The sequence below is a fragment of the Varanus komodoensis genome, unplaced genomic scaffold, assembly GCF_004798865.1.
Source record: "Varanus komodoensis strain SLA01 unplaced genomic scaffold, ASM479886v1 scaffold1, whole genome shotgun sequence".
In the NCBI taxonomy this organism is placed as follows: domain Eukaryota; kingdom Metazoa; phylum Chordata; class Lepidosauria; order Squamata; family Varanidae; genus Varanus; species Varanus komodoensis.
The window spans coordinates 30,563,573-30,591,311 of record NW_025335268.1 but is presented as its reverse complement, the minus strand read 5'-3'; the positions used below and the strand labels follow the sequence as shown (position 1 = coordinate 30,591,311).

Below are 27,739 nucleotides of genomic sequence, written 5' to 3'. Positions count from 1 at the left end.
TTTTAGCTTGGATGAGGGAACCCAACAGGAAAAGAGTGGAGGGGAAAGGTACTAAAACTCCACTGTACCGTCTGATAAAAACAACTGACTTAAAAAACCAAGAAGCAGATCCTTTGTGACATTGTTTTTCACATTTCCTTCAGAAAGCTGAGCAACTTACACAGGGATGAAACATTTCCTTCGCTTCAAAAAACATACGAGCAGCCCCATTAAAGGAAAGAAAGCAGCCTTCTAAAACTCCCGCCTCTTACACCTCCAGCCAATCGCAGAGCGGGGTCACGGGTCGTCCGTTCTCATTCGCACATTCAGGCGCCTTGGGTGGGCCTGGAGTCACAGCTGCCTCCGATGGGTGGCTGCGAGGCCGGTCGCTCACGTGCTCCTTCTGTTTCCCCCACCACCTCCTCACGCCAAATGCTCCTCCCCCTCCTCGAGTAACGAATCTGCAGGGCTGAGTTCGTCGCTAGTTTAGTTTAGGCGGTTGTCAGGGTGAAGGAAGATGGCGACTGCGACGGAAGAAGATACAGAGCTGAGAGACCTCCTCGTGCAAACTCTGGAGACGACTGGAGTGCTAAATAAAATCAAGGTGAGAAGCAGACGGCGGGTGGGCGACTGCTGTCAGTCTTTATCAAGCGGTGAGAGTCCTTTGTAGGAATCCGAAGTCTGCGCTCGTGAGACGCCGGGCGAAGCTTGTGGTAAGAAGTCGGTTGTGCGGCCCTCGCGGAACGACACCAACGGCACTAACGGTCGCCAACTGTCATTCCCGCCCTCGGGGCAATACGGTCTAGGTAACAATGCCACGCGCTGACTTCGTATCAGGGCGCATGCGTAGAACTCTTCCTGATGGAGTACAGGACTGGTAAGGAGTCTTGCCGAGTCAGATCCAGAGGCCTTTCTCGTTCAGCATCTTATTTCCTCCTCAGTGGCTAACTAGATGTCCCAGGAACTGGGAAGCAAGCAGAGCATAAGAGCACTCGCCCCGTGCGGTTATTTTTTGAAGCTTTTTAGTGGCCTTGTATAACTGATAGGCCATAGCCACTGACAGACGTATTCTGCATGAATTTGTCTAATCCTCTTTTAAAGCCATCCGAATTGGATGCTATTACAACACCGTCTGGTAGCAAATTCCATTGTCTATTCACTGTTTAAACATGCAGTTCCTTTTTTATGTCATTGTTCAATCTTACTGGATAAACTTTTTTTAGCTTTGTGGTATGTGTTTTTTTTTTTAAATGCAGCATTCTAAGTATGGCGTTGAGTAGGTGTTTTCATTAGACTGCCTACCATGAGCCCAAGAACTGTTTTCTGGTTAGTCACTGCCAGCTCAGACCCCAAGACTGTTTGCTTAAAATTAGGATCTTTTTGTCCCAATCTGTATTAATTCACATTTACTTACAATGAACCTCATTTCCCAATTTGCTGCTCTTTAACTCAGATCCTTTGTTTATGCCTACTGAACAATTTTGTCAACAAATTTGACCTCCTTGCTGCTCACCCAAATTCTTGGTCATTTGGAAAAAATACTAACTAGCCTGTCATTTTTCTAGATCCCTTTAAAAAATGAATCTGTGTTGGCCATTTTCCACTTTTCTGGTTGTAGCTGTGACATTCTGTTGGCTTTCCTCTGTGGATCAGTTGTAAAGCTGTTGTGCAATTGTTTTTGGTATAGAATAATTTATGTTTCAGTTCATGTGCATCCAATCCATTTTGTGCAGTCCCAGCTTGTCTCAAAATACTCTCAAGTGCCTAACAGATCTAAGTCTCTTTCCCCTGGTGACACTGTCTCATTTGCCGTGCTGATGAAACAGGTAGCCTTTTAGGGAAAGGTGCTTTGGATGCCCTAGATTTCATGTTCTTAGGTAGTACTTCCAGATCTGGGCAACTGTACATCCTCACAATGTCACTAACGCCAACATATGCTATGACTGTGACTCCTTGCCAGCATGTAACAATAGATCAGTCTTGTTCCTGAGGAACAGTAGTTCACTTTCCTGAGTCAATACCCTGAACTAAAAAACTGTGTTTTAAACTGAACTCAGGTCAACATTTGAATTTGTAAGCTGCAATTAAAGCCTAACTAAGCTTGAACTGAGACCTACACCTACATTTTTATTTGTAAGCAGACATTTCACTTACTAAGTCCGCACTAAAACCTTGTCAATGTCAGTGAAGAATATCTTACCGATAGTTGGGATGTGTGTGGGCATAAGTGCACATTAATCAATTACATGAGATCTTTTGTCAAAATTCCTTTTTTGCTCTGACAGTTTCCAAAGGACTCATGGTAGTGGTCAGGCTCACTACCACTCAGGATGGGGAACTACACAGACAGTGCCCTCCAACAGAAACTACTAGAGAGCTTACAGATATTCACCCCATTCTGGCAACTTGGGACAAGTGTTGACTTCAGTCCTCTTAATGTTGATACATAGGTTTCATTAGATAATCAGATGTGATGGGTGGTAGAGCAAAAACTTTGCAAACAAGAACAGGAGTTATCTTGAAGCACGATACAGTTTAAAACTTCTCAAAGAGTGTTCAGATTAGCTACATGGAAAAAGCAGGGTTCAGAAGAAGGAATATAGATGGGAGAGAGAGGTTTCAAATCACATTATTGACCATGCATAAGAATGTGGCTGACGGTGGAAAATAAAGCTTCACAGGTGAGACTTGAAGAAAGAAAATCCATTCCATAGTTGTTATGCCAGGTAGTCTTGGGGACTAATGCATCTCAAAAGGAGGTGCTCGTCCTCCAGATTGCCTTGAAAGGTTTAGGATCTTTGGCTGGGGTTTAACGTGTGCTGCCAGAGAAAGAACACAGCCTAGCTTTGCAGTCTCACAAACACGTATAACACATAGAAAGCAAATGAAAGCTTATTCAGCAGATAATACAGAGTGGGTACAAAGGTCTTAGCCCAATGTTGTCTATGCAGCAAATATTTTTATTGCATGCTAATCATATGCTGAATTTTTAAAGCAATAAAGAGCTTTCTGCCTAACAGCTTATAGCTAGAAGCTAACAGATGAAGAGGTTGTGAGTCTGTACTTGTCCTGCACAGTAGACTCTGGGCAGCTTTCCTTTATGTGGGTAGGAAGGAGTGCAAGATGTCCATATTCCACACTGGGTTGCCAGATGTGGGTTCAGAGTTTGCCCTTTTCCATTTTCTAAGTCCCTGATTCTTATACTCTTGCCTTCTATATTTGCTTCTGTGGGAATTGGGAGGTTCCCATTGTTTCCCAGACTTATGCTAATTGTTGGATACCTGTTTGATTGTTCTTGATGACCTTATCTACTACTGTCTGTTACATGACCAAGTCTATCTTCTATGGATAAAAAAGTCTTGACTGACTGCCGTTAATGGGGCATTTCTAGGTGTCGCAAAATAATGGTCATCTTCCTCGCAGAATACTTTTGCCTGAGGTCCTTCTTCCAGAGCCTTCCTTGAAGGAGGTTAGAAGAGTGGCTACCCGGTAGAACCCCTGCTCTGGAATTTGCTTTGCAGAGAGGTGTGCCTGGAGTCACCGCTTTATTCTTTTCAGCACCAGGCCAAAATCTTTTTATTTCCCCAGTACTTGTAAGGGTTGATGGGTTTTAAATTGGAATTTTATTTTTATACTGTATTTTAATGTCCTGTCATTGATTTGTGAACCATTTGAGACCTGTTTTGGGTAAAGATCTTGTATAAATGTTTTAAATACATACATACATACATCTTTAAGGGAAAATTCTTATGCTTTACCTTTTCTCTGCAAGAATTCCAGTATTCATTATTCACCATTTGTTTTTATCTCAGTCACCCTGGCTAACTCAGGATAGTAGGTCCCTCCTCCTGAACTGAAGCTTAGTGTAACATGGCCTGTGGCTTGGAATTCTGCCCTTACAGCGCTGCTTCATAGCCTGGGAACCTGATTTTGTGGCACTAATATTGATATACATGTACTGCATAGTTGTTAGGCCTTTGTTTCTAAATCTTTCAACTTTGTAGTAATATAGGTAAACTGGTCATAGTTTCAAAAGCACTTCCATGTCATGCTCTTTACAGAGAATGCATTATACAGAACTGTGTTTTTCAGTAAGAGTTTTGTATAACTATTTGCATTTTCCTTAAGAAAATATCTTGTTAGTTTTTTCTGGAGACTGGACTTCTGTAAATTTGCACAGGAACAGAAGTGATGTCACAGGCATATTGTTATGTCACAGTGGGAGCAAAAGTTTGATTCCTTTAAAGGACTTGAGCCCCTTTGTAACTTAAGTGCAAGGTAAAAACTAATGTCACAAGCCAGTTACAGATTCCGCCTATAAAATAAGTGACCTGTCACAGAGGTAGAAATGAGACAAGAGAAGAATGAAAGCTGCCTGTGTGATATGTTTGGTGTTTCTCTGTGCAGTAGTTTCCTTAAAACATGTAGTTACAAAATGTATGACTGCTGACTTCCTATTACAGGCAGAATTGCGGGCAGCTGTATTTCTAGCACTAGAAGAACAAGAAAAAGTAGAGGTAAGGAGTCAACTTTTTAATCATTGCACTGTAAATTACCAACTTTCTGGTGCACAGCCGCATTAGTTCTTGAATATTATTTGTTTGAGTATCCTTAAGTCTGACCAGTTGCCTTTTTTTCTTCCAAGGTGTATAACATAGCCTGAAATGAGAGGGTGGGCAGATGGTGGGCTTTCATTTGTTTTTAAAGTCTGCAGTGAATTGAAGTCCAACAATTTAGGAAAATAGTGTTATTTGACTAGATCAAAGAGAAACCATTAATTATCTGTGGTTGCCATATTCTGCCAACAGAAATTGAGTAAGGATTTGGTCAACACTGGTGCACAAATAAAAATGGCACAGTTTCTTTTGCCTCTGAAGAGGCCCACCTCAACTCAGAACATTAATTAGAGATATGTCCTATAGCACTTAAAGCAATTACTTGTATTGGTTAGTCTTAAAGCATCCAAATCAGTTTGATATTGGTGTTTTCTATTGTTCATAGTCTAGTAATAATTTAAGGGGGGCTAGGCTAAATATTAATATCAATAACCCTTTATTTAAAACATTTAACCCACTTTTCTGGGTGCACTGCCCTCACAAGATTACAGCACGTATGAAAATGCAAGTACAATTGAAAACTGTGACAGAACAGATACTTCTAACTCCCTGAACCAATCTGTTCTCCTGCTGCTGTCCCTCTTCCAAAATTCAGCAACAGTGACAGAAAAGGGGAAGTTAAACTTGCACTCAGACTTGGAACTCCAGGTTCTCCTTAGCAATGGGCCTCGCTTGAGGCCACAGAATGCTGCTTGCAGTCCATCCTTGAGTTAGGGTTTTAAAGGCCAAAAACAGTTCCTTAAATTAGGATTGGACACAAATAGGCAGACTGTGTAACCAGTAAACAATAGGCACAATATGATATGACTGCATAGCTGCGAATGTCTACTGTTTCATTCTGCCATTGCATGCCATTTCACAGCTGTGTTCAAGGGCAGTCCTTTTGTAGCATGGTTCACTAATTTAACCTGGATATAACCAAGGCTCATATCATTGGCACACATATCACTGGGTAGGTCAGCTTTCTCTAGGTAAAGCTACAAGGTGGTAGAAAGGAGTCCTGGCAGCCAGCATTATCTGCATCTCTATATAAATAGCACTGTTTACAGGAGCAATCCTGTACTACTTACCTGGTCCTTCAGGGAAGCATGGGCGTATCCTAGGTAAGATCTAAACCACTGTCCAGATTATATTTCCTAAACTACAGTTATTTCCATTTTATCCCAGTTAAAGTTCAATTTGTTGGGCTTCATCTTTCTCAATGTGACCCCCTACATTCCTATCCAGGATCTGTATAGTGATGATGTCTCAGTTCAAACTGCTGAATGACTTCTCCCAGTGGTTTCTTGTACATGGTGAAAAGTATGGGGAACAAGATAGAAACTTGAGATGCCAGTGTCCAAGGGGTGGGGGGAAAACCCTACATGACCACTTTTCAATGTTTGTCCTATGCTAGAAAGGACCAGAGCCACTCTAGTACCATGTCTTCAGTTTCTTTACTGTGGAGACTGTCCATAAGGATGCCGCCATCCTAAATGCTGAACAGTGATGCTGATTTGTAGTAATACACTGCAACACAGGAACATCCTTAATTATTTTCTTTCATTTTTGGCAGAACAAAACTCCTCTGGTAAATGAAAGTTTGAAAAAGTTTTTAAATACAAAAGATGGTAAGTTTTTTCTCAGTTCTTTAAATATACAGTATTTATTTCACAAATAAGTACAACATGGTGGAAAAAAAGAAGTGGATAGCTTGTGAGTTTCTGTGGATTAAGAACAGATTTTTTGGTCCTGCAATTAGAAATGTGATCTTTGCTAGATGCATTGTGCTTCTCCATAGGTAAAATATTTAACAGTGAGGCTTTGGTCTTTTTATAATTATCCTTTAAACTCCTTCTGTTCCTCTTTACAACAATCCAGCAAAGCATATTGCTATTATTCCTATTTTATTTATTTATTTATTTATTATTTTATTTAAAGTTTTTATATGCTGTCCCCTTGCTACATAGCCTCGGGACGGCTCACAGAAATAAATAAATACAAAATAATAACAATTACAGTATGGTTTCAGTAATCTTTATGGGTTTCTCTTGGTCATTTTTTCCATGTAGACCTTAACAGTGTAATGGATATTCATGAGAATGTTTTGGTGCTCATCATTCCACGCAGTTCAAAATATCATTTTCTTTTCTTTTTTCCTGTTTCTCCTTTGACTCCTCCTCCTTTGGTCACTGGAATACTCTCTCAGGGCCATAGGATTTTGTCCTGATTGAGAAACAACTTGCTGTGGCGCTCAGTGGAATATATGAAGAGTGGCTCTTGCTTAATTGCATTGTTTCATGGTAGTAAATGCTTAGTATTTTGTCCTTAAGAGTGCTCATTGCAGGCATGAGATTTGAACTGGGGTCATTGATTTGCAGCTCAGCTCCTATGCTACACCAGCTGAAGAGTGTAGAAGAATATGCTAGTTTGTAATACTTTGGCCCAGATAGAACAAAACGCTGATCCGTGGTTTATTTAAGCCAAGGCTTGTTGCCTTTCCCAAGGTTTGTCTGGCTAGCAAGCAAGAAACAATTGTTTATTTACCTGTTCTTTGGGTTGTATACTTACCTGCTCCTTCACCTACATCCTGTCTTTATTACAGATACTTTTGTGGTGCTATATTATTGGCATGTGGAATGTTTGAGGGGCTTTTTAAACCACACTTGTCTACTGCCCATGTCACCTGGCAAAACTACCAGTGAATAATCCACAAGTCTATGTTGAGATGTTTCTGTGAGCCGCCCCAAGGCTATATAGCAAGCGGACAGCATACAAAAACTTTAAATAAATAAATAAATAATAAATGTTAAAACATCCCAAAGCTCACAATCCCAACAACAAACTATGGGTTCTCCTTCTAGGTTGTATGTGGTTAACAAACCATAGTTTGTTGGCATGGCACAGCAACTTAGAATTCAGCCTCCCATGCCATGGGCAGGTATTATGTGCAAATCATGCCAGTGTAAATCACTTGCAACCTGAAGTTCATTAAAGTCTAAAATGCATGGTGATATTAACTCTGCCTCCCAGCATCACTCTTGAATGTTAAAAGAACTCATTCAACCCAGAATTTGTTAAGTTTGGCAAATAATACCTTCTAAATAATGAATGTGAATGCAGTCCTGGGAAATTAAATGTGGTTTCTTTCCTTCTTTCTTTCTTAGGTCGATTAGTGGCTAATCTTGTTGCTGAATTTCTTCAGTTCTTCAATCTTGATTTTACTTTGGCTGTTTTTCAACCTGAATCAAGCACAGTAAGCATTCATCATGTTCATTTCAACCATTATATCAGGTATTGTACTGAACAGAACCTGAACAGACCAAAGAATGTGGCTTAACCCACCTGCTAAGTTGCATGCTTTTTTTATCATAATTGTTGGTTGGATATGCCTGAAAATTGGTGTTTTCATGCCAGCAATAAATGAAGTGGCAAGGGCCCAGTGTTTCTTCCATTCACATATATCATAATGTTATAGACCACAGTGCAACACTAGTTGGAGTTAGCAGCTTTATATCATGTCTAATAGCATAGATTTGGGCTTAAAGCTGCAGTCCTGTACCCACTTGGCTGGGAGTAAGTCCCATTGAACTCACAGGAACTGTAGGTCACTTTTTTCCAGACGAAACACCTAAAGAGCCCTTAGCATCTCTTCCAAAGCACGTTGGAGGTGTTTGTATTTCCCTATTTCTCCCTATTATTTATTTTTTGCTTTGGTCCCATTTATTTTACCTTTGAAAGATAGTTTTTCTAGAAACTGAGGAAAAGAGAGAATTGTAAGAATTAAATCTCTCTTACCAGCATCTTTATCTAGTGGCTTCTGGTGATTTGGCACTGGCCAGTGGGAGAGTTCACATCCCTTCCTCCTCCTCAAAGACCCCTGCAAAGGGCAAAGCAGTAGGAAGGGCATTCTGGCCTCTTCTGGTGCCTAGAATGCTGAAAAAAGTAATTTGTCCACTGGTATCTGCATTATCAAGCAGATACCAGTGGTGAGAGGGAGAAGGAGTCTTCAGTTTTGATTTAAATCCAAGCTAGAGGAAAATCTGAGGATTGTAATCCCATCCCATTTTTAAGGTGAGCGTCACAACTGCTGAATTTCATATGTCAAGCCAAAGGTGATAGAAATATACAGTGCCAGATGAAGATGAGTGGTTAAGTAACTGCAACATGGAAGGAGAAATATATGACATGGACGTGTGTGTGTTTAAATGAGGAGAGAGGGATGTTAATATCTTGAATAATATCCTGGGATTGAATGTCTAGATCAGCCTTCTGCAACCTGGGTGGCCTTCAGAGGCATTTGGACCGCTCACTCCTAGAATTCCCATGCAGCTGGGCCATTGACTGAGAATTCTGGGTGTTGCAGGCCAAATGTGTCTGGAAGGCACAAGGTTGGTGAAGACTGGTCTACATATAATGTCTGTGTACTTTGGGATCAAATTGGGTTTATTCACCAGTTTGCTACCAACCTTTTTTTAAAAAAAACAGTTGAATAATATATATTGCATTGATGACTTGGAGTGTTTTGTTGTTGCTTTTTATAGTTAAATGCACTTGAGGCTCGAGAGAATTTAGCTCAGGACCTGGGAATTGTAGAAGCTAAAACTACAGTAGATGGGCCCTTATTGCTGGAAGTGGTCAGAAGATGTCAGCAGAAGAAAGGAGTTTCAAACAGCATACATGTAAGGAATGTTAATGTGTGGTACTTTAATTATCCTATTTTTTATTAAACAATTTATCTTGATATAGAATAAATTGCTTTTAAAAATTTTTATTTAGAATAGTGCTTCAAATGGCAAAATTTGGAGGAAGAATCTCTACACTGTTAGTAATCATATTAAATCTTAGGCAACTTTTTTTTTTCCTTTCTGAAATTTTTTAGGTAGCCCCAATAATACCTGACAGTGTACATTCTCCTCCAAAATCATCAGATGGAAGGTCAAACATACACCAGTTACCAAGTAAGGTAAGGCAAAACATTAAAATTATACATCATATATAACCTGTGGGAAACAGATTTTAAATTATTTTTTTCAGACACTTTCATTACTTAGTCTTAACTGTCACTTTTTAAATGCTCTTTTATAACATGGGAATAATTAACTTAGCAGCAGCTGCCTTCTCAAAGCAGTAGGTAATAGGGTGCAGTTATACTCTTGATTAGTTCATTTTAAAATGCAACTTACAAAACAATCTGAACTCAGGTTGGTGGGGGAATATAGTGATAGGTCTGCCGCTGCTTTCAAAGCTCTGCTGATTCTCATTGATCATAGCAGGAGGTGGGGATAGTTTTCAGCACAGTGGATCTTAAAAACAAAATCCCCCTTTCAGCTCAGTGGATATGCTTTTAAAAATCCACCCATCAAACATGGAACTTTTGAAAATGATCAGAAAGGCTAAAAACAGGTGAACAAAATAAAATTAGATGGGGTGGACATGGGTTAATTAGTTGGGTTTGAATGAAGTTGAAGTGCTAGATAAGGAAGCTATCACTTAATATTAAACTGCCTGCTGGAGGTGGTGATCTGTCTTGTGCAGCTGTTTCTTCGTATTGATTAACAGTATTGTTAATGTCTGTCTATAGCATCAGATAAGAGGCACCTTAGGCTTCATTGTGTTTTTCCCTTATCCAGTTATAACTTATGTTTTCCAGCAGGAAGATTGATTTTGGTAGAGACAAAGTGTCATGTATTCCATGTATTCCACTCTTATTATGTAACCTGTATGGTGGGGGAGAGTAGACTTGATAGACTCATGTGACAGTTTGCATGTGGGAAACCAATAGCCCTTTCTATCAGCTGAAAAACAGCTAAGTAAGCAGAAGATTGAGAAAAAGTCATCTGTATTCAACTTGATTAAAGTTTCATAGTATTATAAATCTTCAGCGTTGGTAACTGTATAATTATTTTTGTGTGAACTCTTTGTTTCTCCATTCCCTCTCCCAACTACCATGTACTGTTTTTCTTACAAGTTCTTACTTTTTTATAGTATAAATTGGATTTAGAATGTTATGCAATAAAGCAGGGTAGGCTATGGAATTAAGGTGAACTTGTAAAATAGTGATTCTGTGAGTGAATCATAAAATTTTTCTGCAAAGGCCTAGCTGGTGGGGTTAGACTTCAAAGGCCCAGGAGTATGTTCTCTGTTAATCTTGGCATACCTGAGGCAGGACTCATGAAATCGGAGGAAACATAGAATCCCTGCTGGATCAGATCAAAGATCCATCTAGTTTAGCATGCTGTTTCCAGAAGCCGAATGCTTGCCTGCTTGCATGGATCTATGGGGGAATGAGAACTGATGAATAAATGCACGAATGAGGCTTCTTACATTTACATTGGGAAGCTTTGGGCTTGCCTGTCACCAGGTTACCTGTCAAGTCCAGAAATTGTTTGCATGTGACAATATGAAACTTGCAGGAGTTGGTAAGATAAGTGGGGGAGAGGCAGCTTTGGACAGAGCATTTGCTGTAGCTGCAGCTATAAAACAGAGAGATAATCTATTCAGTTTGGCTAATGTTGCTACTAAAGTGATAGAGGATAGCAAAGGGTACCTTTGTTTTAGCTTGAATGTGCTGCTTGTGGGACAGAGAACAGAGATGCCAGTATCTATATGTATGCAAAGAGGAATTGTCTCACTGGTGAGGCTGAGTCATGTAAGTGTAAATCCAGTCACACTACTGCATAGTTCTGACATGTAACACAAAGTTATTTTATATCACTTAGCAACATTTGTATTTTCCACCATAATTCAAAAAGATGTAAGGCAGACTCCTTAAGCAGAATGTACCGTATACATGTTTTGTGCAAGTTAAAAATCTAATGTGTGCATGTTAAAAATGTGTGATGCAATACAAAGTCTTTTTGGTTAGCTTCCCTGAGCCCTTAAAGTAGTAGCAACAGTAGCAGAGTATTTGTTAAGTCTTTGGAGAGTTACTAGAATCAGAGGTTTACAGGTCCATTATCTTAACTGTTTTCACACCACTATTGTAGATAATCTTTCTGTACTGTGGAGCATGGAAGTCTCTGCTAGATGAATTGTTGTTTTCTGAATTCTATGTAGCAAACAGTCTTGTGTGACATGAATGAATTGTTGCAATAAATTGTTTCCTATAAAGTAAGTTGGCTGTTGCAGAAAAAATACCAAAAGCAAGATGGCAGTATAATCTCAACTATCAAACATGACAATATATTTTGAAACATCATAGTAGATAAAATGTGTCTAGGGATATGTGGGGAATCCAATAGCAGAATGAAAATCTACTTTTACCCCAACTCAGCTGTGTGGATTCCCTTCTGTCTTTCCTGTATTGGTGTTGATATCTGTTGGTAAGAGTTGAACTAGCATGTGGACTTTGCATTATTTTTAACATGGGCTGCAATTTTTATAATACTTTTAAAGCTGGGAAATCTGAGCAAAATTCAGGCTTCTACTCCACAAATTGCATAAATTATTGAGTAGAGGCCCAAATTTTGCACAAATCTGAATATATAGTTTAATAAAATTTCAAGGTGGAGTGAGTATATATGAGGTGAGAAGAGGAGGCTGCCATACTTATGTTCAGTGGTACAGTATTTAACTATTAAGTAGAATTTAATGGCTGGATACAATTTGAACAAATGCACTAGAGACACACAGTTCGCACTAGAGACACACAGTTCTCAGCTCCAAATTTGCACAAATATTTCAAGCAATTTTGTGGAAGCCAGAAACACGCTTCTCCCCCTACTGGACCTGCTTCTGGCCATCAGGTCATAAATGGGTTGAAAGTGTGTCACACTCTAATGGAAGAAGTTTTCTGGTGTTATATATTCCTAAATGTATCCCACTTGCTCCCCCATTCCATTCACTTTTTTGGTTTGTTTTGAAGGTCCCTGAATATTGCAGCAAATAATATAAAAGTCCCATTCGCTGTTTGAAAATGATTACACTTCCCAACATGGTTGTGGTGTTTATCAAAGATAACATGTCATGGTTTTTCCTGTTTTGTGAAGATACTACCATAGGTCTTTTGATCTAGAGTATGCAGGCTATACAATCCCTTTTTTGTTTATCTTTTGTTTGGTGCTGGAGCTTTTATTTATGAAGTCTGTCTGAACTTTGCTAACAAAAATTGATTGTGTGAAAGAAGATTAGTATAATGGATCTCTTTGTCTTAAGAGTGCGAGAAGGATGTAATCTTGATAGATTTTGCACTTAAATGGCAATTGTATGTGGTTTGCTAGCTTAAAGCAGTTTAACATTGCCTTAACTGGCATAGTTTCCTGTAATTAGATATGGAAATATTTTGTTAAAACTTTTTAGAGGTTAGCTATCATCTGACTTCAGGTTTCAGTCTGAGTCTTTCAGAGCAAGTTATAAAAGTAATAATGAAAGTACATAACTTAAGCCTTTTAAAATCCTTAACAAAAAGCACTGTGATCTTTTAAGTGGAGAAATAAATTCATCTTTTGTCTAGAAGATGGATTAATGGTGAAGTCCTAGGCATATTTACTCAGAAATAAGGCCCACTGTTGAATGAGACTAAACCCTGGTAAGTGTCTACAGGATATTAGTCTATCTAATGAAATGTTGTAGATACAGAAAACATGTACACTTGAAATGGAGAATGGTCCATTGATCTCTAGTAACACTGGATTAATTTAGCATTACTGAAAAACTGTATCCAAGCAGTATTCACTGTAGTTGCATCCCTGTCAAAATATGAATGGTGACATCTTGTACTCTGGGGTAGTAAAGCAAATCATGATGGGATGTGGAATATTTTAACCTGGCAAGGGAATACATCAGATCAGATTACCTGTGAATATGAAGCCAGCAATTATTTTTAAGTAGTAGGGTATCCAGTTGGTTTCAGCTCGTAATTCATTAATTATGAGTTGACTGCAGCCACACTGGCTGGGGAATGCTGGGAATTTTTTTCTGTCTAAAATGTATAGGCTTGCACCTTTAGGAGACAAAATCTTTAGGCAGGCTTTTAGAACAACAGATAACTATTATTCAAGAATCTAGATTTAACATAACACACATATAATTTGTTTTCATTTTTGTGCCGTTATTTTATTCTTGTGCTCAGATACCAAGGTATAAAGGACATCGTAAACAGAAAAGGTGCTTGGACACGGCTGAGCAGGTAAAATGCATGAGCAGAAGAACCTGGCAGGTGCTTCTAATTACAATTTTAAGAAAAAGAAGCTTACACTAAAAATCAATGCAATGTCTCAATTGCATTTGGTAAACTAACATCACAAATACATAAAAATAAAATGGACTGAGAGGCACAACATTCACAATGTTATATGCATTTAATTCAGAGCTTTTAAAATAAGCTTTATAAATATTTGAGTGGCTGACTGCTTGCTTGCCCTCCTTCCTGTGTTTTATGGCATAGTGAGTTAAGTGCCTTTCCCTGCAGATGCTTTTTATTAAAAGGTCCCATCTTCAAGTTCCCTAAATATGATAAATAGGTATGCTAATACACTTTAGCACAATAATATTATTGCATACTGTCTTGATTTATCTGAGAACCAACGTCACTTTAAAAGCAAACTCATGAAATTCAGCTGCCCTGTCTAAAATTCTGAAAGACTTGCCCACCCTTTTGATGAGGATGTCAAGCTGTTGCAAACTTCCTTTTAATAGTATGCAGTGACTAGGCCTCATTTCACTGGAATGAGGGGTGGGAAAGTGCTTCATGACTTCATACTTTCTTGTTGAAAGGCACTACTGATGCAAATAAGCTTTTAAGGTTCAAACCAGGCAGGTTTGGCTTCCATTTTTTTCATTCATGAACTGTCTTGTTTGTATTGGAGTTAAGCTAACATAATGGGTATCTTAGATAATCTTGAATGCTTATCTGACATGATCAGGGACCCGTACCTTATACGTAGACTTTTAAATAATAATGCAGAGTTTCAAATAAGATATGAGGGTATGACCATCCATCTCCTGTCTTGCTTACTTGAACACAGCCACCTGTCCTCCCTTCTGTCAACCATAGAATCTTTAGCAAGTTAGCCTGGAAGGCATGTAGATGGCAAAATTAGGCTGTCTCCTTGGTGCTGTGCTATTTCCCATCATGTAGCAGTGAGGTGGCAGACTGACTCACTTGTCTCCACAGCAGGATATTTGGATGGCATCTCCCACACTCTCCTTCTGCTTGAAGGTTGGAAAAGGAGAAGGCAGAGACTGGAGAACCCATAAGTGTTTTGTTTGGTTTTGTGTTCTGCTCTGTTTATACAATTTTTAACCTATCCTAGGTTTGAGGAACAAGAGTTTAATTTCATTCATGTACTAGTGTAATTCAGGGATATATTAAATAGTGTAAAGGGAAAAAATCATGCCCTGCAGGACATAGAAGTGCATGTGCTAGAGTGAAGCAGAGATCTCCCAGTACCAGTTTGTGAAAATAGCTGCTAAGGTTTAAGCTGAACTGTAGAAGAGTGGTGCTGGCTATCCCCCAATTCAAATGAGTTCTCCAAAAACAAACCATGATTGATAGTAGTACTGAGCTATCTAGCATGCAAGTAAAATGAAACAAAACAAAAAGTCAGGTTAGTGACTGTTGGGTCTTGGTAGCTAGGCTGCCAGTTGTCTTGTATCGCCATCACATAGGTTGACCAAGGTAGTTCCGTCACCAAAACCATGCCTTAACCCTAGTTACTGGTTGTAATAAGATAATAGCATTAGTAGACCAAGGTCAAGTAATCAAGTGACTGGCTAGACCTGCCCAAGTACTTTGTCCACATAGGTGAGTGCTAAAAACGGAATATTATCCAACAGCCGAACAGCTCCATTGACTCATCTGTTTTAATTGTAGAATCCTGCTTGTGGAGAATAGAAACAACCTCTGTTCTTCAGAACATGTTTGGTCAAGCTACGGAAAGTGTTGAGCATAACAGCTCAAAAGCTGGTTTCCATTTCTCTCTCCCTGCTCCTTTTAGAAATGCTGACTAGCACTGAAGAACCCTGTTCCGTTTCCTAGCCACTAGGTCATGGGTCCTCAAACTATGGCCTGTGGGCCAGATCCGGCCCGCCATGCCCATTTATCCGGCCCTCCATAGAGGTTTTGGACTTGCTGTGCACGCATGCACGTGCGCATGGCGAGACGGGGCTTGTTGATGCGGAGATCGTTTTCGACTCACGCAGAGAAAAGGATCTCCTTGCGAGCAAGCCTCTGCCTCACAGTGCATGCACCCAGCAGTGGCTTGTTCGCAAGGAGATCATTTTGGACTCACTCAGAAAAAATTATCTCCTTGTGAGCAAGTCGGCACCTCCCCACTCACCCCCCTACTGCCTGCACTGCCTTGGTGGCCCACGTGCATCGCCGGCACCTTTCAACTGGCCCCGTTAAAAAAGTTTGAGGACACCTGCACTAGGTGCTTGAACAGATGATAGCCAAGACTAGATGAAACTGCATAGTTGTCTTTGCCTCTCTCTTCTGCTTTAAGTGCTATTATACATTTAAGGCAAAAGAAAGGCAAAGATTAGTTGTATCATCTAGTAACAGCTAGCAGTTGTATTAATTCATCCTCTCAAAAGTTTATATAGGGTGCCTCTTTTACTGCACAGCTAATGATTATTTTATTTTTGCCCTGAGATGTATTCTTCGGTGCAACAGTGCAAATTAGGAGTCAGCTAGTGTTTAATTTTTCTCCAAACTGACTGGCTGCAGGTAGCTTTAAAGAAAAAGCTCTGTGGAGGCAATACAATATCTTTTGTGCTAGCATGAAACATTGCATTTGCTATCTGGCAATAATGTTCTAACTGATAAGTACCTTATGAGCTCAAGATTAACTTCTCTTAGTGCTTGAGATATTCTCAGCCTTCTGTGAGGGTTCATAACTTGTTCTCCTTTTCTGATTTCTTGCTGTTTTTACCTCATAAGAGAAAAGATGGGTACATATCTTTGGCAGGTGAAACATTATAAACCTGCAGTCATAAAGTTAATGCTTCTCTTAAAAAAATTATATGCATTTCAAGTTGCACCTGCCATTTTGGTGTAAAATACTCTTTCAGATAATTAATCTTAACATTTTTAATTTTGAGAACTGAAGAAAGTGTAGCAACAATTGATTGTTGTGTCTGGTTCTGGTCTTCTTGAATAGTAAAGTATTTTATTTCCCTGAACATTTTTTGAGCATAAAAAGTGTGCATCCGTGTGTGTGTATTCACATTCGTGGGGTGGGGGGGGGAATGACTAGCATATTTCTAACACTACTTTTTAAAGTGTGGGAATTGGTGACTATTAAGCTTCAGAATATTTGAGTCTTTTTGAGGTGGTGGCATTGGTCATGAAATGATATGAGGCCACCATGTGTTGGTAAGATGGATAAGAATCAATCCTTTTTCTTAATTGAAAGCAGCTTTTTCCTTTCATCTGATTCATATCCTGTTGTACTGGTATTTATTTAGGATGAAACTATAAAGTACCCAACCTTATATTTGCTGCTTAATAAGTGCCTAAGGATATCATTTGCAAAAGGGGGGCGGAGGGAATCTTTCCTCCCTATTTTAATCTTTTTTAGTTAAAATAGGGAGGAATTAGTTATTACTCATTTCTACTTACTTTGATATATTTGCATTTGTTATATTTAACCACAGTTCAATAGGCTGTCTTGAACATTTTTAACGGAAAGGCAGGAAAATAATTATTTTAATAAATATGTAATTTCTCATTTGTAACTTTTTTCATTGGCTGTCTTTGCTCTTAGCCAGCTCAAACAGCAAAAATAAGCCTATGAAGGGATGGATTAGAGGGATACATCACAGGTAGAAGAAAGGGTTAAACATTCCTAACTTCTGATTTTCCACAGCAGATCTTCTACTCATACCTTAGAATAGTGGTATGTACTAGCATCTTGTTTGGGAAGAATGTATTTCAGCGTAACATGTAGATTCCACCAATATCTACATCTCATTTACTAGGTGAGGATAGGTGTTCATCCTTTGTAAAGTCTGCCTTCTCCTAGATGCTTTAGTCAGAAGCATGGTTGAGTGTCTTCCACTTTTTTAAAAAAACAAAGGATATTGGACAATGGTTATGAAGAGATGGCTTGCTGGAAATGACAGTAAATTATAGCAGCACAGGTAACTTTTGGTGGGTGGATTGTTTGGATTAATCCATTTAAAACATTTTGATCAACAGCACTTGCTTTATTAGGCAACCAATAATTATAAGTATTATTAAAAAGTGCAAGTATCAGGAACCATCTTAGGAGGGAGAGAGAAAGGTTGACTGTTTAAGATTGTGCTTGCTATTACAATCTTAGCAAATCCATGTGGTAGCAAAGGTGCAAATCCATGTGGTAGGGAGGGATATGTGAAGATGAAGTTATAAGGGCTGTTCAGTAATTGCAGAATTATTTTCCTTTGGAATTTTTTACAAAATCCAAATCTGAGCGCCATGTGAAAGCTTTCTTAGAGCCAACTTACATGTGATAGCAGAAGAAATCCACAGTAGACAGAAGATAAGTTTTTAATTCTGAGAGTAAAAATGAGGAAATATAGCATAAGTGAGGAATACAGAATAAATATAAAATAAGAGAGGAATACAGAGTAACTATAAAATAAGTGAGAAATCTGGAATCTTTTCCCTGCCTACACCTCATCTTCTTGCTATCTGTCTCCTAATAGGACTTTCCCTTATGGAATACCATAATAGAAATTAATCTGACTAGAAAAAAAATCTTCTAGATGAAGAAATGCCTTACTTAAATTATCAGTAATAAAAGCTAAAACTAAATGTAACCAAACATGTACCCTGAATTTTAAACCCCCCCCCCACTTTAACAAATTCAGGGCAATGATAAACCAAGTCCCATGGCAAGCTACTCTAAAAGGAGCACAAAAAGAGCACAAGTCTTTAAAAAAATGCTTAAGGCACAATTGCAAGCAATTGCAACAAGGAAAAAGTAGTAGACAACATGTACTTTTACAAAAAGCTAAGAGATAGTCTGAAAACAAAAAAGGACATGTATAGGTGGTGGAAGGGAGGCTAGACAACAAAGGAAGAATATAAGCAAGGAACTGCAGGGATGATGTCAGGAAGGCTAAAGCAATGAATGAATGGAGACAAATGATGGGAGCTAAAAACAACAAAGAATCCTCCTTCAAATATGTCCAAACCAAAAGACAGACAAAAGAGAAGGGAGTTTAACTACTCACCATGGACAGAACAATCATAACAGATGACAAAAGGTAGAAGTGCTGAACTCCTACTTTGGCTCAGTTTTCTCCCAAAAGAACTACATCCCTCCTGATGAAGGTCTAGTACAAGCTGAAGGGGCAGGATTGGCAGCCCAAGATTGACAGGCAAATGGTCAAGGATCTTCTAATTGGGCTTAATTAATTCAAATCTCTAGGGCCTGCTAAACTTCATCCCAGAGTCATAAAAGAGCTAGTGAAAGAACTCAGAACCACTATATATCATCTTTGATAATTCATGGAAGACAGGAGAAGTGCCAGACAACTGGAGAAGGGCTAATGCTGTCCTTATCTACAAAAAAGGAAAAGAAGATGAACCTGCGAACTATAGACCAGTTAGTATGACATCAATCCCAGAAAAATTCTGGAGCAAATTATAAAACGGTCTGCAAACACCTTTAAGAAAATGCAGTACTTACTAGAAGCCAACATGGATTTCTCAAGAACAAATCTGAATCTGATCAATCTAATTTCATTTTTTGACTGGGTAACCTCCCAAATGGACTGTGGGAATGCTGTGGACATAATCTATCTTAACTTCAGCAAAGCCTTCAACAAATGATGTCCTGATTACCAGACCAACAAAAAGTGGGCTAAATAGTGGAACCTCTAGGTGATTCCACAGTTGACTGCAAAATTGGACTCGGAGTGCTCATCAATGGCACATTCTCAAACCAGGGAGCAGAGACAAATAGGGTGCCACAGGACTCTGTCCTGGGACTGGTGCTCTTCCACATTTTTAACGATTTATATGGGGAAGTACAAGAAAAGATAATTGAATTTGCAGATGACACAAAACTGGGTGGAATCGCAAATACCCTGGAAAACAGAGATGAGATAAGTTGTAATCTCCATAGATTAGAATGCTGGGCAGGGATCAACAGTGAAATACAGAAATGACACCTACCTCTTTTCCTGGTGACAGTAGCAGTAGACTACAATTTATAAGGCTGCCTGTGGAAGGCAGTGTCTGCTATGTTTGAAACCATCTTCCATTGTTAGATCATGCATTTGAAGTGTGTGTGGAGACCACCTAGTTTCTACACAATGTTAGCTTTAAGAATGATTTTGGGCTTGAATTTGTTGTTTGAAATTGTTTCATTTTATGTACATTAAAGAGAACTAGAGCATAATCTTTTACAAGTCTATTCTGTCTTTGAATTAAATATGACTTACTCTCAGCTAAGTGGGGATGGGATTGTCACTGTTGCTTTGCTGGTTTTAAAAATGCCTGAGGCAGTCCTCAGCAACACACTTTGCAAAGATCTTCCTGCAGTCAGGAAGTCAGTCAGAGAAAACTGTCATCAAAATGTGCTTGACTGACAGGAGTAGGTTGTTCTAAACAGTTCCTGATGTAGTTGCAATTTAGGGCATCCTGGGAGCTGTAGGGTTTTTTTTCCAGTCTAAACTTGCAAAGGATTTTGCCCTAAATAATTGAACAGCATTTTGCAAAGTAGCATTGACTCCTAGTACTCTCTGGCTTTTGAATCATTCTGTTAGGCGTGGTAGTGATTCTAAAAGTTGCCTTCATTATATTTTATTTCTTGCTCAGTGACTGAGGCTTCAGCTTTCTGGTTTTCTTCAGCATGTTTTGCTTCATTTTACATGCATTCTTTTCTACCCCATAATGGAAACAACAAGTAAACTGCAGTAGGGACAGAATAATTCTGAACATTCTATTTTTTTCTTTTAAAATGTCATAGCTGAGTAGGATAAGAATCACAAAGTTATTTGGTTGGTCATTTTAAAAATCTTGAAACAAAGGCTTATTTTCTGTCTATAAGGAGACTGTCAAACATGAAGAGGAAATCCACTTGTCTGTGAAATAGCAAAATAATAATAATAATAATAATAATAATAATAATAATAATAATAATCCTACCCATCATTTGCATTCTGCAGTTTTTTCAGTATGTGAATCTCTGGGGAACAACCATGGTTTTGTTACCACTGTTCAGCACATTGTTACAATGGAGGAATAATGGTACTTGGCAGTTGTTGCACATATTAAATATTCAAAATTATTTTAGTCAATCCAGAATTGTAATTTGTTAATTGATACAGCATTGTGGTCACTAGTCTTCAAAATCCTAAATGAGTAGCTAATGACAATTACGGGCATACCTCAGAGATATTGTGGGTTTGGTTCCAGACCACTGCAAAAAGTCGAATATAGCAATAACTGGGTCACATACACTGTTGGCTGACTGCTGGCACAAGAGGCCCCACTTTTGGCCTATCTCAGTATTCCGTATGCCTCCTAGCTAAGCTCAATCATTTCTAGCTTCCTTCTTGCTTAGAAATGCTTAGGGGCCATTGGATGACTATTACTATAATTGGTCTAATTTTTATATGTATTGTTGTGCTTTAGAATAAGGAGGTCTGAGGGGAGAGAGAGGCATGGAGTTAACAGCTGTGAAGCAGTCAAAACACCCCGAAACAATTACAAAGATCCCAGTCACATCAAAGATCATAAATAACCATAACAAATATGCAGTGCAGTAATGAACAATTTTGAGATACAGTACAGAATTGTGAAACATTAACAAATGCAAGACAGAGAAATGAAGTGAGTGAGCCCTGTTGGAAAAATGGCAGATAGATGTGCATGCTCAACACAGGGTCTGTGAAGCAAGGTATCCTTGTACCTATCTAATGAAATAGTTAAACGGGCAAAAATACTTAGCTATAAAATTGCATCACATTAGTTGTAAAAAATCATGTTATTTTAAGTAAATGGTATTGTTATCAGTTCTGGAAGTATGGATGTTTCTAGGGTTTTTTTAAAGTCTGTGTTTATATTTTGGAGGAGTGATAGATGCAATGATAGGAAATAGTTGCCAAAATTCTGATTCCAAGACATATGAAAATAAATATATTTGCTAATCTGTATTGCTTAAGTATTACCAGAGTAATTAAAAAAACTTTTGTTCCATCAAACTTTAGAATGATTAATGATGTTGCTGTTCTGTTGAATACTGCATTTTTTGTAATGTTGCTTTTGTTAATTTAGCGGTTTTAATTATACTTTCATTTATCAGTAGGTTTTTCTGGATATTTCTATAACTTTGGACACGTCTGTGGTATAAAGTCAAAGCTGAACTGCTGGGTTACTTAGTGGCTAAACAGTCTAGTATTTAATCATTTATTTGTTTTTGGCTTAACTGCTGTTGGCCCCTAAACAACTCAACTGTCCAGATTCACATGTCACACTGCACAGCCTATGAAGGAGCCAACTGTGCAATATACAATAGTGTAGAAGTCAGGCATGTTGCAAGCAGCAAACCCACATGTCCCTGACACTCCCCATCAGTTGAAGGTTTCTTGTTAAATCTAAAAGACCCAATTGTGGCCAAATAAATTACTGATCATTTGTTTGTATTTTTAAAAAATGGGTATCTGCTCACTGCAGACAAACTGGAAAGGGTTTAGGGGAGGGCAGCAAGGATGATCAGGGGACTGAGAATAAAGCCCTATGAAAGATATCAAAAAGCTGGCCATGTTTAGCCTTGAGAAAATTGAGGGGAGATACGATGCCTGAAAGGCTGTCACACAGAAGAGGGCTTCTCAAGTCATCCCAGAGCACAGGTCATGGAATAATGGGCTTAAGTTACAGGAAGCCAGATTCCAGCTAGAAATCAGGAAAAGTTCCCTGACTCTTAGGCCAGTATGGCTATGAAACCAATCAGCTAGGGAAGCCATGAGCTTGCCCATACTGGAGGCATTCAAGATGCAGTGGGACAGCCATCTGTCAGAAATGCTTTAACTTGCAGTTCTGCATTGAGCAGGGTATTGGACTCGAAGACCTTACAAGTCCCTTCCAACTTTACTGTTCTTAATGTGAAACAGATTCTGTGATACTATTTAAGGGAATGTATATTTTTTTAAGGTAACTGAAACCAGTCATAGTGATACAAGCATTTCATCTGGAGATGCAAAGAACAAAGGCAGCACTCATTTCTTACCCAATGAAACAAAACTAATTTCTCAACCAAACAAAGACATGGTTACCAAAGAAAAGAATAGTCCAGCAGAAGAAGATGATGATGCAGAGGGAGATTCTTTCTTTGATGATCCCATACCAAAGCCAGAACGATCATATGGCTGGTAAGTTAACTGTATTTCTAATATGAATATTCCTTTAGATTTAATGGCAAATGAAGCTGGAGGATGATGTAACTATACAGCTTTATAGTAGATAAAGGATAATCATCAGAAGGTTTTTCCACAAAAGGATAGAGTAAATTTTTGCAGTGCTTTTTGACTGTACTGCAGAATCCCTTCTATGTTTCTTTGACTTAAGAAACTACTGAAAACAGAAATTACTTCTTTTAAAAATATTTTAAAAATGCATTTCCTGCTTGAAATAGAACCTTTAAGTTCAGAAATACTTATATTCATGTCTTTAAATATGCAGGTACATTTTATCATAATGAAGTAATAATGAAAAGACTGGTGATGCCAAAACATCAGTGTTCCTTCATAAAGGATTGTGTTCCCTGATTTATATTTGCAGTATAGCTTCAGAGTACTGGTTGACCAGGTTCACAGCACACAACATCCCCACTGTAGATTGCTTTCCACAGTGAATTGTTGGGTCATGTAATCCTGCACTTATTTTCCCAGGACGATGGGGCTGTTATATTGTCTGACCCCAAATGGCTGATCTCATCACGCGTACAGGGCTTTTGCTAGTTCACTAGCAAAACAAGTTCACATGGCAAGAGATCCTTTAAGATAAACAGTGATTCTGTTCAAGATGTCATTTATCTTTCTGTAACTGAAGACAGGCAGAATGTTTGTAATACAGAAGACACATTCTTCTGTCTTTGCCTGTCACATCTAGCAGAAGGAGTTACTATTCATTATTCAGTGGATATTACTGGTAATTTTTGGTGTGTAGACAATATAACAGTACTTGCTATTTGACTAGACAGTGTGTTTTATAAGTGAATGATAAAGTACTTAGAATGTGACTGCTTTCCCACTGCTTTTGTATTAAAGGAAAAATGACTCTAGCAAAGAAGGAAATGTTGCATCTCCTGATGCAGCACCCATAAAGAGTGGTCTGAGTTCTTTGGCTGGAGCACCCCCACTAAAGGAGCCTGAGAGTAAGTAAAATATGTAAATCCATTTCATGTATTGAGAAGAATAGGGCTGAGAAATTGCACCCCTTGCTCTAAATTTGATAGTACAAGATCAAACTTTTGCTTAGTTCCAGCAGAGAAAATAGTATAATCCATTCAGAGTTCCTGTTATATAAATAAAGTGAGAGAATAGGCGCCTGTTGGCTATGCCAGATACTGCATTGCAAAAGCACAGGGCTCTTAAGTGACATCAAGGTGCCATTTCTGTGTATTACTGGATTGCAGCAGTGTTTCTCTAAAAACAAGTTCAGAAACAGTGAGATGAAAGTGTGCCTCAGTAAAAATGCTGTGTTACTCACCATTCTGATAATATCAACTCTAATTTATATAACCTATTTTTCAGAATAATCATTAGAGATTGTTATATCGAAGTACTAATTTACATTAATCTCAGTCACTAAGACAATTTTTTTTAATTAGTGTCTATTCTACCTTTCAACTCAGTCCAAGGTCACATGAGCACAATGGGCATCTCCTTCCTCTTGTGTACCCCTACTGTATGCCCTGGTGGGATCCTAATCTTTTGGGGAGTTTTAGAAATACACAGAAGGATGCAGAGGGGAAGGGGAGTAAATTCTGCAAGGGTGTCCATTCCACTAGCAGACTTTTATATAATGGCCCCAGAAGAGACAACATACTTATTTTCTTTATCACAGTTAAAATAATAACAAATTAGACATTTCTATTTATATATTTCTTAAATATGAATTAAGCAATCTAGTCATGATGTTCTTCAGTATCATGATAAGTAATTTAGCATTACTTATCAATGTACCATTATATCCAGTGGCTTTGTAAGCCAAAGGCAGCATATTGCAAAACCACTGAATTCAACTGCATATTGATAAACATGCTGAGTTACTTTATATATAATTAGAGAACTTGCAGGTAAATTAATTCCTTAATTTCACAGTTAAGAAATATGGAAATAGCAAGGCTTCTTTCTGCTATCTTCTGTTTGCACAACAATGCTTTCTCCTCCAACATGCAACTTTCTGCATTCTGTGTAAAACTTTCAGAGGATTTGGGGTCTTCACGAACAGTGGGACCTGCATTACATCAGTCTGCCGAGCTATGGAGAACTGCCTGAAAATAGGTGGAGGAATTTTGCTCTAATGGGAAGTCTGCTGGCAAAGATTCCTGTGTCCTATTTGGGGTGATTTCCCCCCTTCCGTGTGTACTACAGACCAATCATACTGTATGAGAGGCACCTGACCCTCTAAGGAGATATTTAAGAGGGTAGAGTAGCAAAAATAAAGTTTGATAGCTTGAACTGCATTCTTCTGATGCAGCCATCAGATGCAAATTGCATTAGCAACATAGGAACCCAGAATTAAAATTTAAGATGCATAATTGTTTAATCTATAATATAATTAAAATTATTTAAAGCAGGTTGTATAAGAAGCCATTATACATTTTAATCTTACTTATTTCTTATTTACAGATGCAAACTCAATTTTGAAAGATGTAAAAATGGTGAATTCTAAACTTGGATCACTTGAAATAGGCAAGTACCTTTTCTGCAGAAGGACGAGATTCAGAACATTTCAGTATCACATCAAAGTTGAGAATTCTCAAGTCTTCTAATGTCCCTTTTTAATTATTTACAAACAGGGGATGAAGATGAATATGTTGATGACTTCAACAGGTAAGAGCTTCTGTTTCTAGAATACTGTATTTCAGGAAGGCAGACATTCATCTGCATTTGATGTAATGTAGAAGAATATGTGCCATTTCTTAAAGAACTTTATAAAGCTCTTTCAATATAGTTACACCTAGCATATAGATGGCTTCTGCAGTATTCTTTAAAGATTTACTGGCCTTCTATTAAATACTGTATGTGCCTTAGATTTTATTGTATGCATATTTAGTAAAATGTAAAACTAGCTGCTTTCAACATGATTAAATACTCACAAGACTTCATAATTCCTCTCTATGTTGTATAGTTAATTGTACAGTTTGGTCCTAAAGATTTATTCCAAAGAAATAAAACTATAAAGTTTGATACTTAGATTTTTCCCCACAGATATTTCATTTATTAGGGAAGAAAGTTTAATTGTTTCCTTTTTTAATTTTCTTTTTTGTTAGTACCAGTCATCGGTCAGAGAAAAGTGAAGCCAGCATTGGTGAAGAAATAGATGATATTTCTGTGGAATTGGAAGACTTCAATATTAGTGACAAAGTATAACTTTTATATATTGCATGGGACTGGAAATATATCCATTTTCTCACAATATAAAAACACTGTTGAAAAATATTTGTGTGCATTTGTGTGAAATGCTGCTTGCAAGCATATAGTTATTGTGAGAAATGCTTAATCCAAACAGTATTTGCTTCTAGTTGTAACAGGGTTGTCTTTAAATTTTGAGAGGAACCTTAGTTAACTGCCTCTTAGTGGGTTCTCAAGAATGCCAGTCAGTGCCAGGAGTCTAATCTAGGTATCAGCTTCTTAATTCTACAGTGTCCTGAAGTATGTTGGGCAATGTAGGGAATGTAAATGATGCTGATTCCTAGCCATTCATAAGTAAAAAGTATTTAAAGAGAAGCATCAGTAGTAGGCTACATGGGCCACAGCAGCTACCTATGTAGTTATGCTGACATGAGACTTGAACTATTTATCTACCTGTGCAACCTGTTACAATATGGACTACTGCACCAGGTGCGCACTAAACAGAAGGAAGAATTTCTTAATTGTACGAGCAATATGACAGTGGAACCAGCTGCCAAGAAAGGGTTGGGGTTGGGATTAGGGTGATTAGTCATGCAGAGGTTTGTGCTGGAAGTTGCTCTTAGAAAAGTACTTGAAATTGAGATCTTGTTGATAGCAAATGCTAAGACATGATTTTTAAGGAATTGGGATATACTCTGTGAATTTCAGCTAATACTTTCATATATTATTTTCCTCTCCCAGCTTGAAGACCTCACACAAGACCTCACTATTTCTCAGTTAAGTGGTGATGCAGATTACCTGGAGGATGTTGCATGAGCAGAGAACAGAAATATAAATTCGTTGGTTTGAGGACCTTTGTAGACTATATATTGAAGACAATCACACTGCTGAAATATCCCCTTCCCAACTGTGCCTTGTGTGTCAAAGGAAAAAAGCAACCAACAGAGCTGGAGAGGGGGAAAGGGATTTTAAACTTCCAAGGACTGAAAACCCAATAATTTTGGAGTGTTGCATTGCTATCTAGTTCAACTAAATCTTTCATGCAAGAAGTTCAGTAGTTCCCAGAAAGATGTCCGTTGCAGGCGACAGACACACCAAAAATTAATAAGGGAAGAAATCCACAAAGTATCTGAAGAATGGCAGACATGCTTACTGTTATGGTAAGCATCTGGCTTTTTGTTGAAGAAACCAAGAAAACACAGTGTTTGAACTTATTCTTCTGTTGATCCAATTTTAATTACAGTTTTCAATACAATTTCTTTCTTGCTGGTTGAAATTATTTCAGCAATCAGGAGATGTGAACCAGAATCTTTAAAAATAACTTATAGGATGCCTGACTAGAGGCATATTAAAAGACACTAGTGTCTGAGTTATGAATACCCATAGTTTATAGAAAGCTGGTTCCTTTATTGCAAGTTAGGTGCTTAGTTTTGCGTGGAGATCACTAGGTACTTCTGAAAATTGCAGCTGGAATATGAGCCTTAACGCTAAACTTATTTTTATATATTTAAACATTTGTTACTCTAAACTAGCTTTTGTTTGTTAATTTAATGAAAGTGTTTATTTGCATGAGTTTTTTTCTTTGAAACACAGCTTGATACAGAATAAAAACTGTTCCAAGACAGGCTGCTTAAAGGTTGAGAATA

General features: G+C 38.2%; 1 protein-coding gene across 2 annotated transcripts; it reads left to right on the top strand.

The window, feature by feature from the left end:
* Positions 1–433: 433 nt before the first annotated feature.
* Positions 434–27,739, top strand: CEP43 (centrosomal protein 43). 2 transcript variants are annotated; one of them, XM_044421282.1, is made up of 13 exons: positions 434–583; positions 4,443–4,496; positions 6,151–6,205; positions 7,742–7,830; positions 9,119–9,256; positions 9,457–9,540; positions 13,648–13,704; positions 22,666–22,883; positions 23,781–23,887; positions 25,368–25,430; positions 25,538–25,571; positions 26,012–26,105; positions 26,835–27,739. In XM_044421282.1, exons 1-13 carry the CDS (start codon positions 497–499, stop codon positions 26,907–26,909), a joined length of 1,155 nt encoding a protein of 384 aa, XP_044277217.1. In that variant the 5' UTR covers positions 434–496; the 3' UTR covers positions 26,910–27,739. The 2 variants fall into 2 exon arrangements, with proteins under 2 accessions (XP_044277217.1, XP_044277226.1); XM_044421291.1 differs by lacking the exon at positions 13,648–13,704.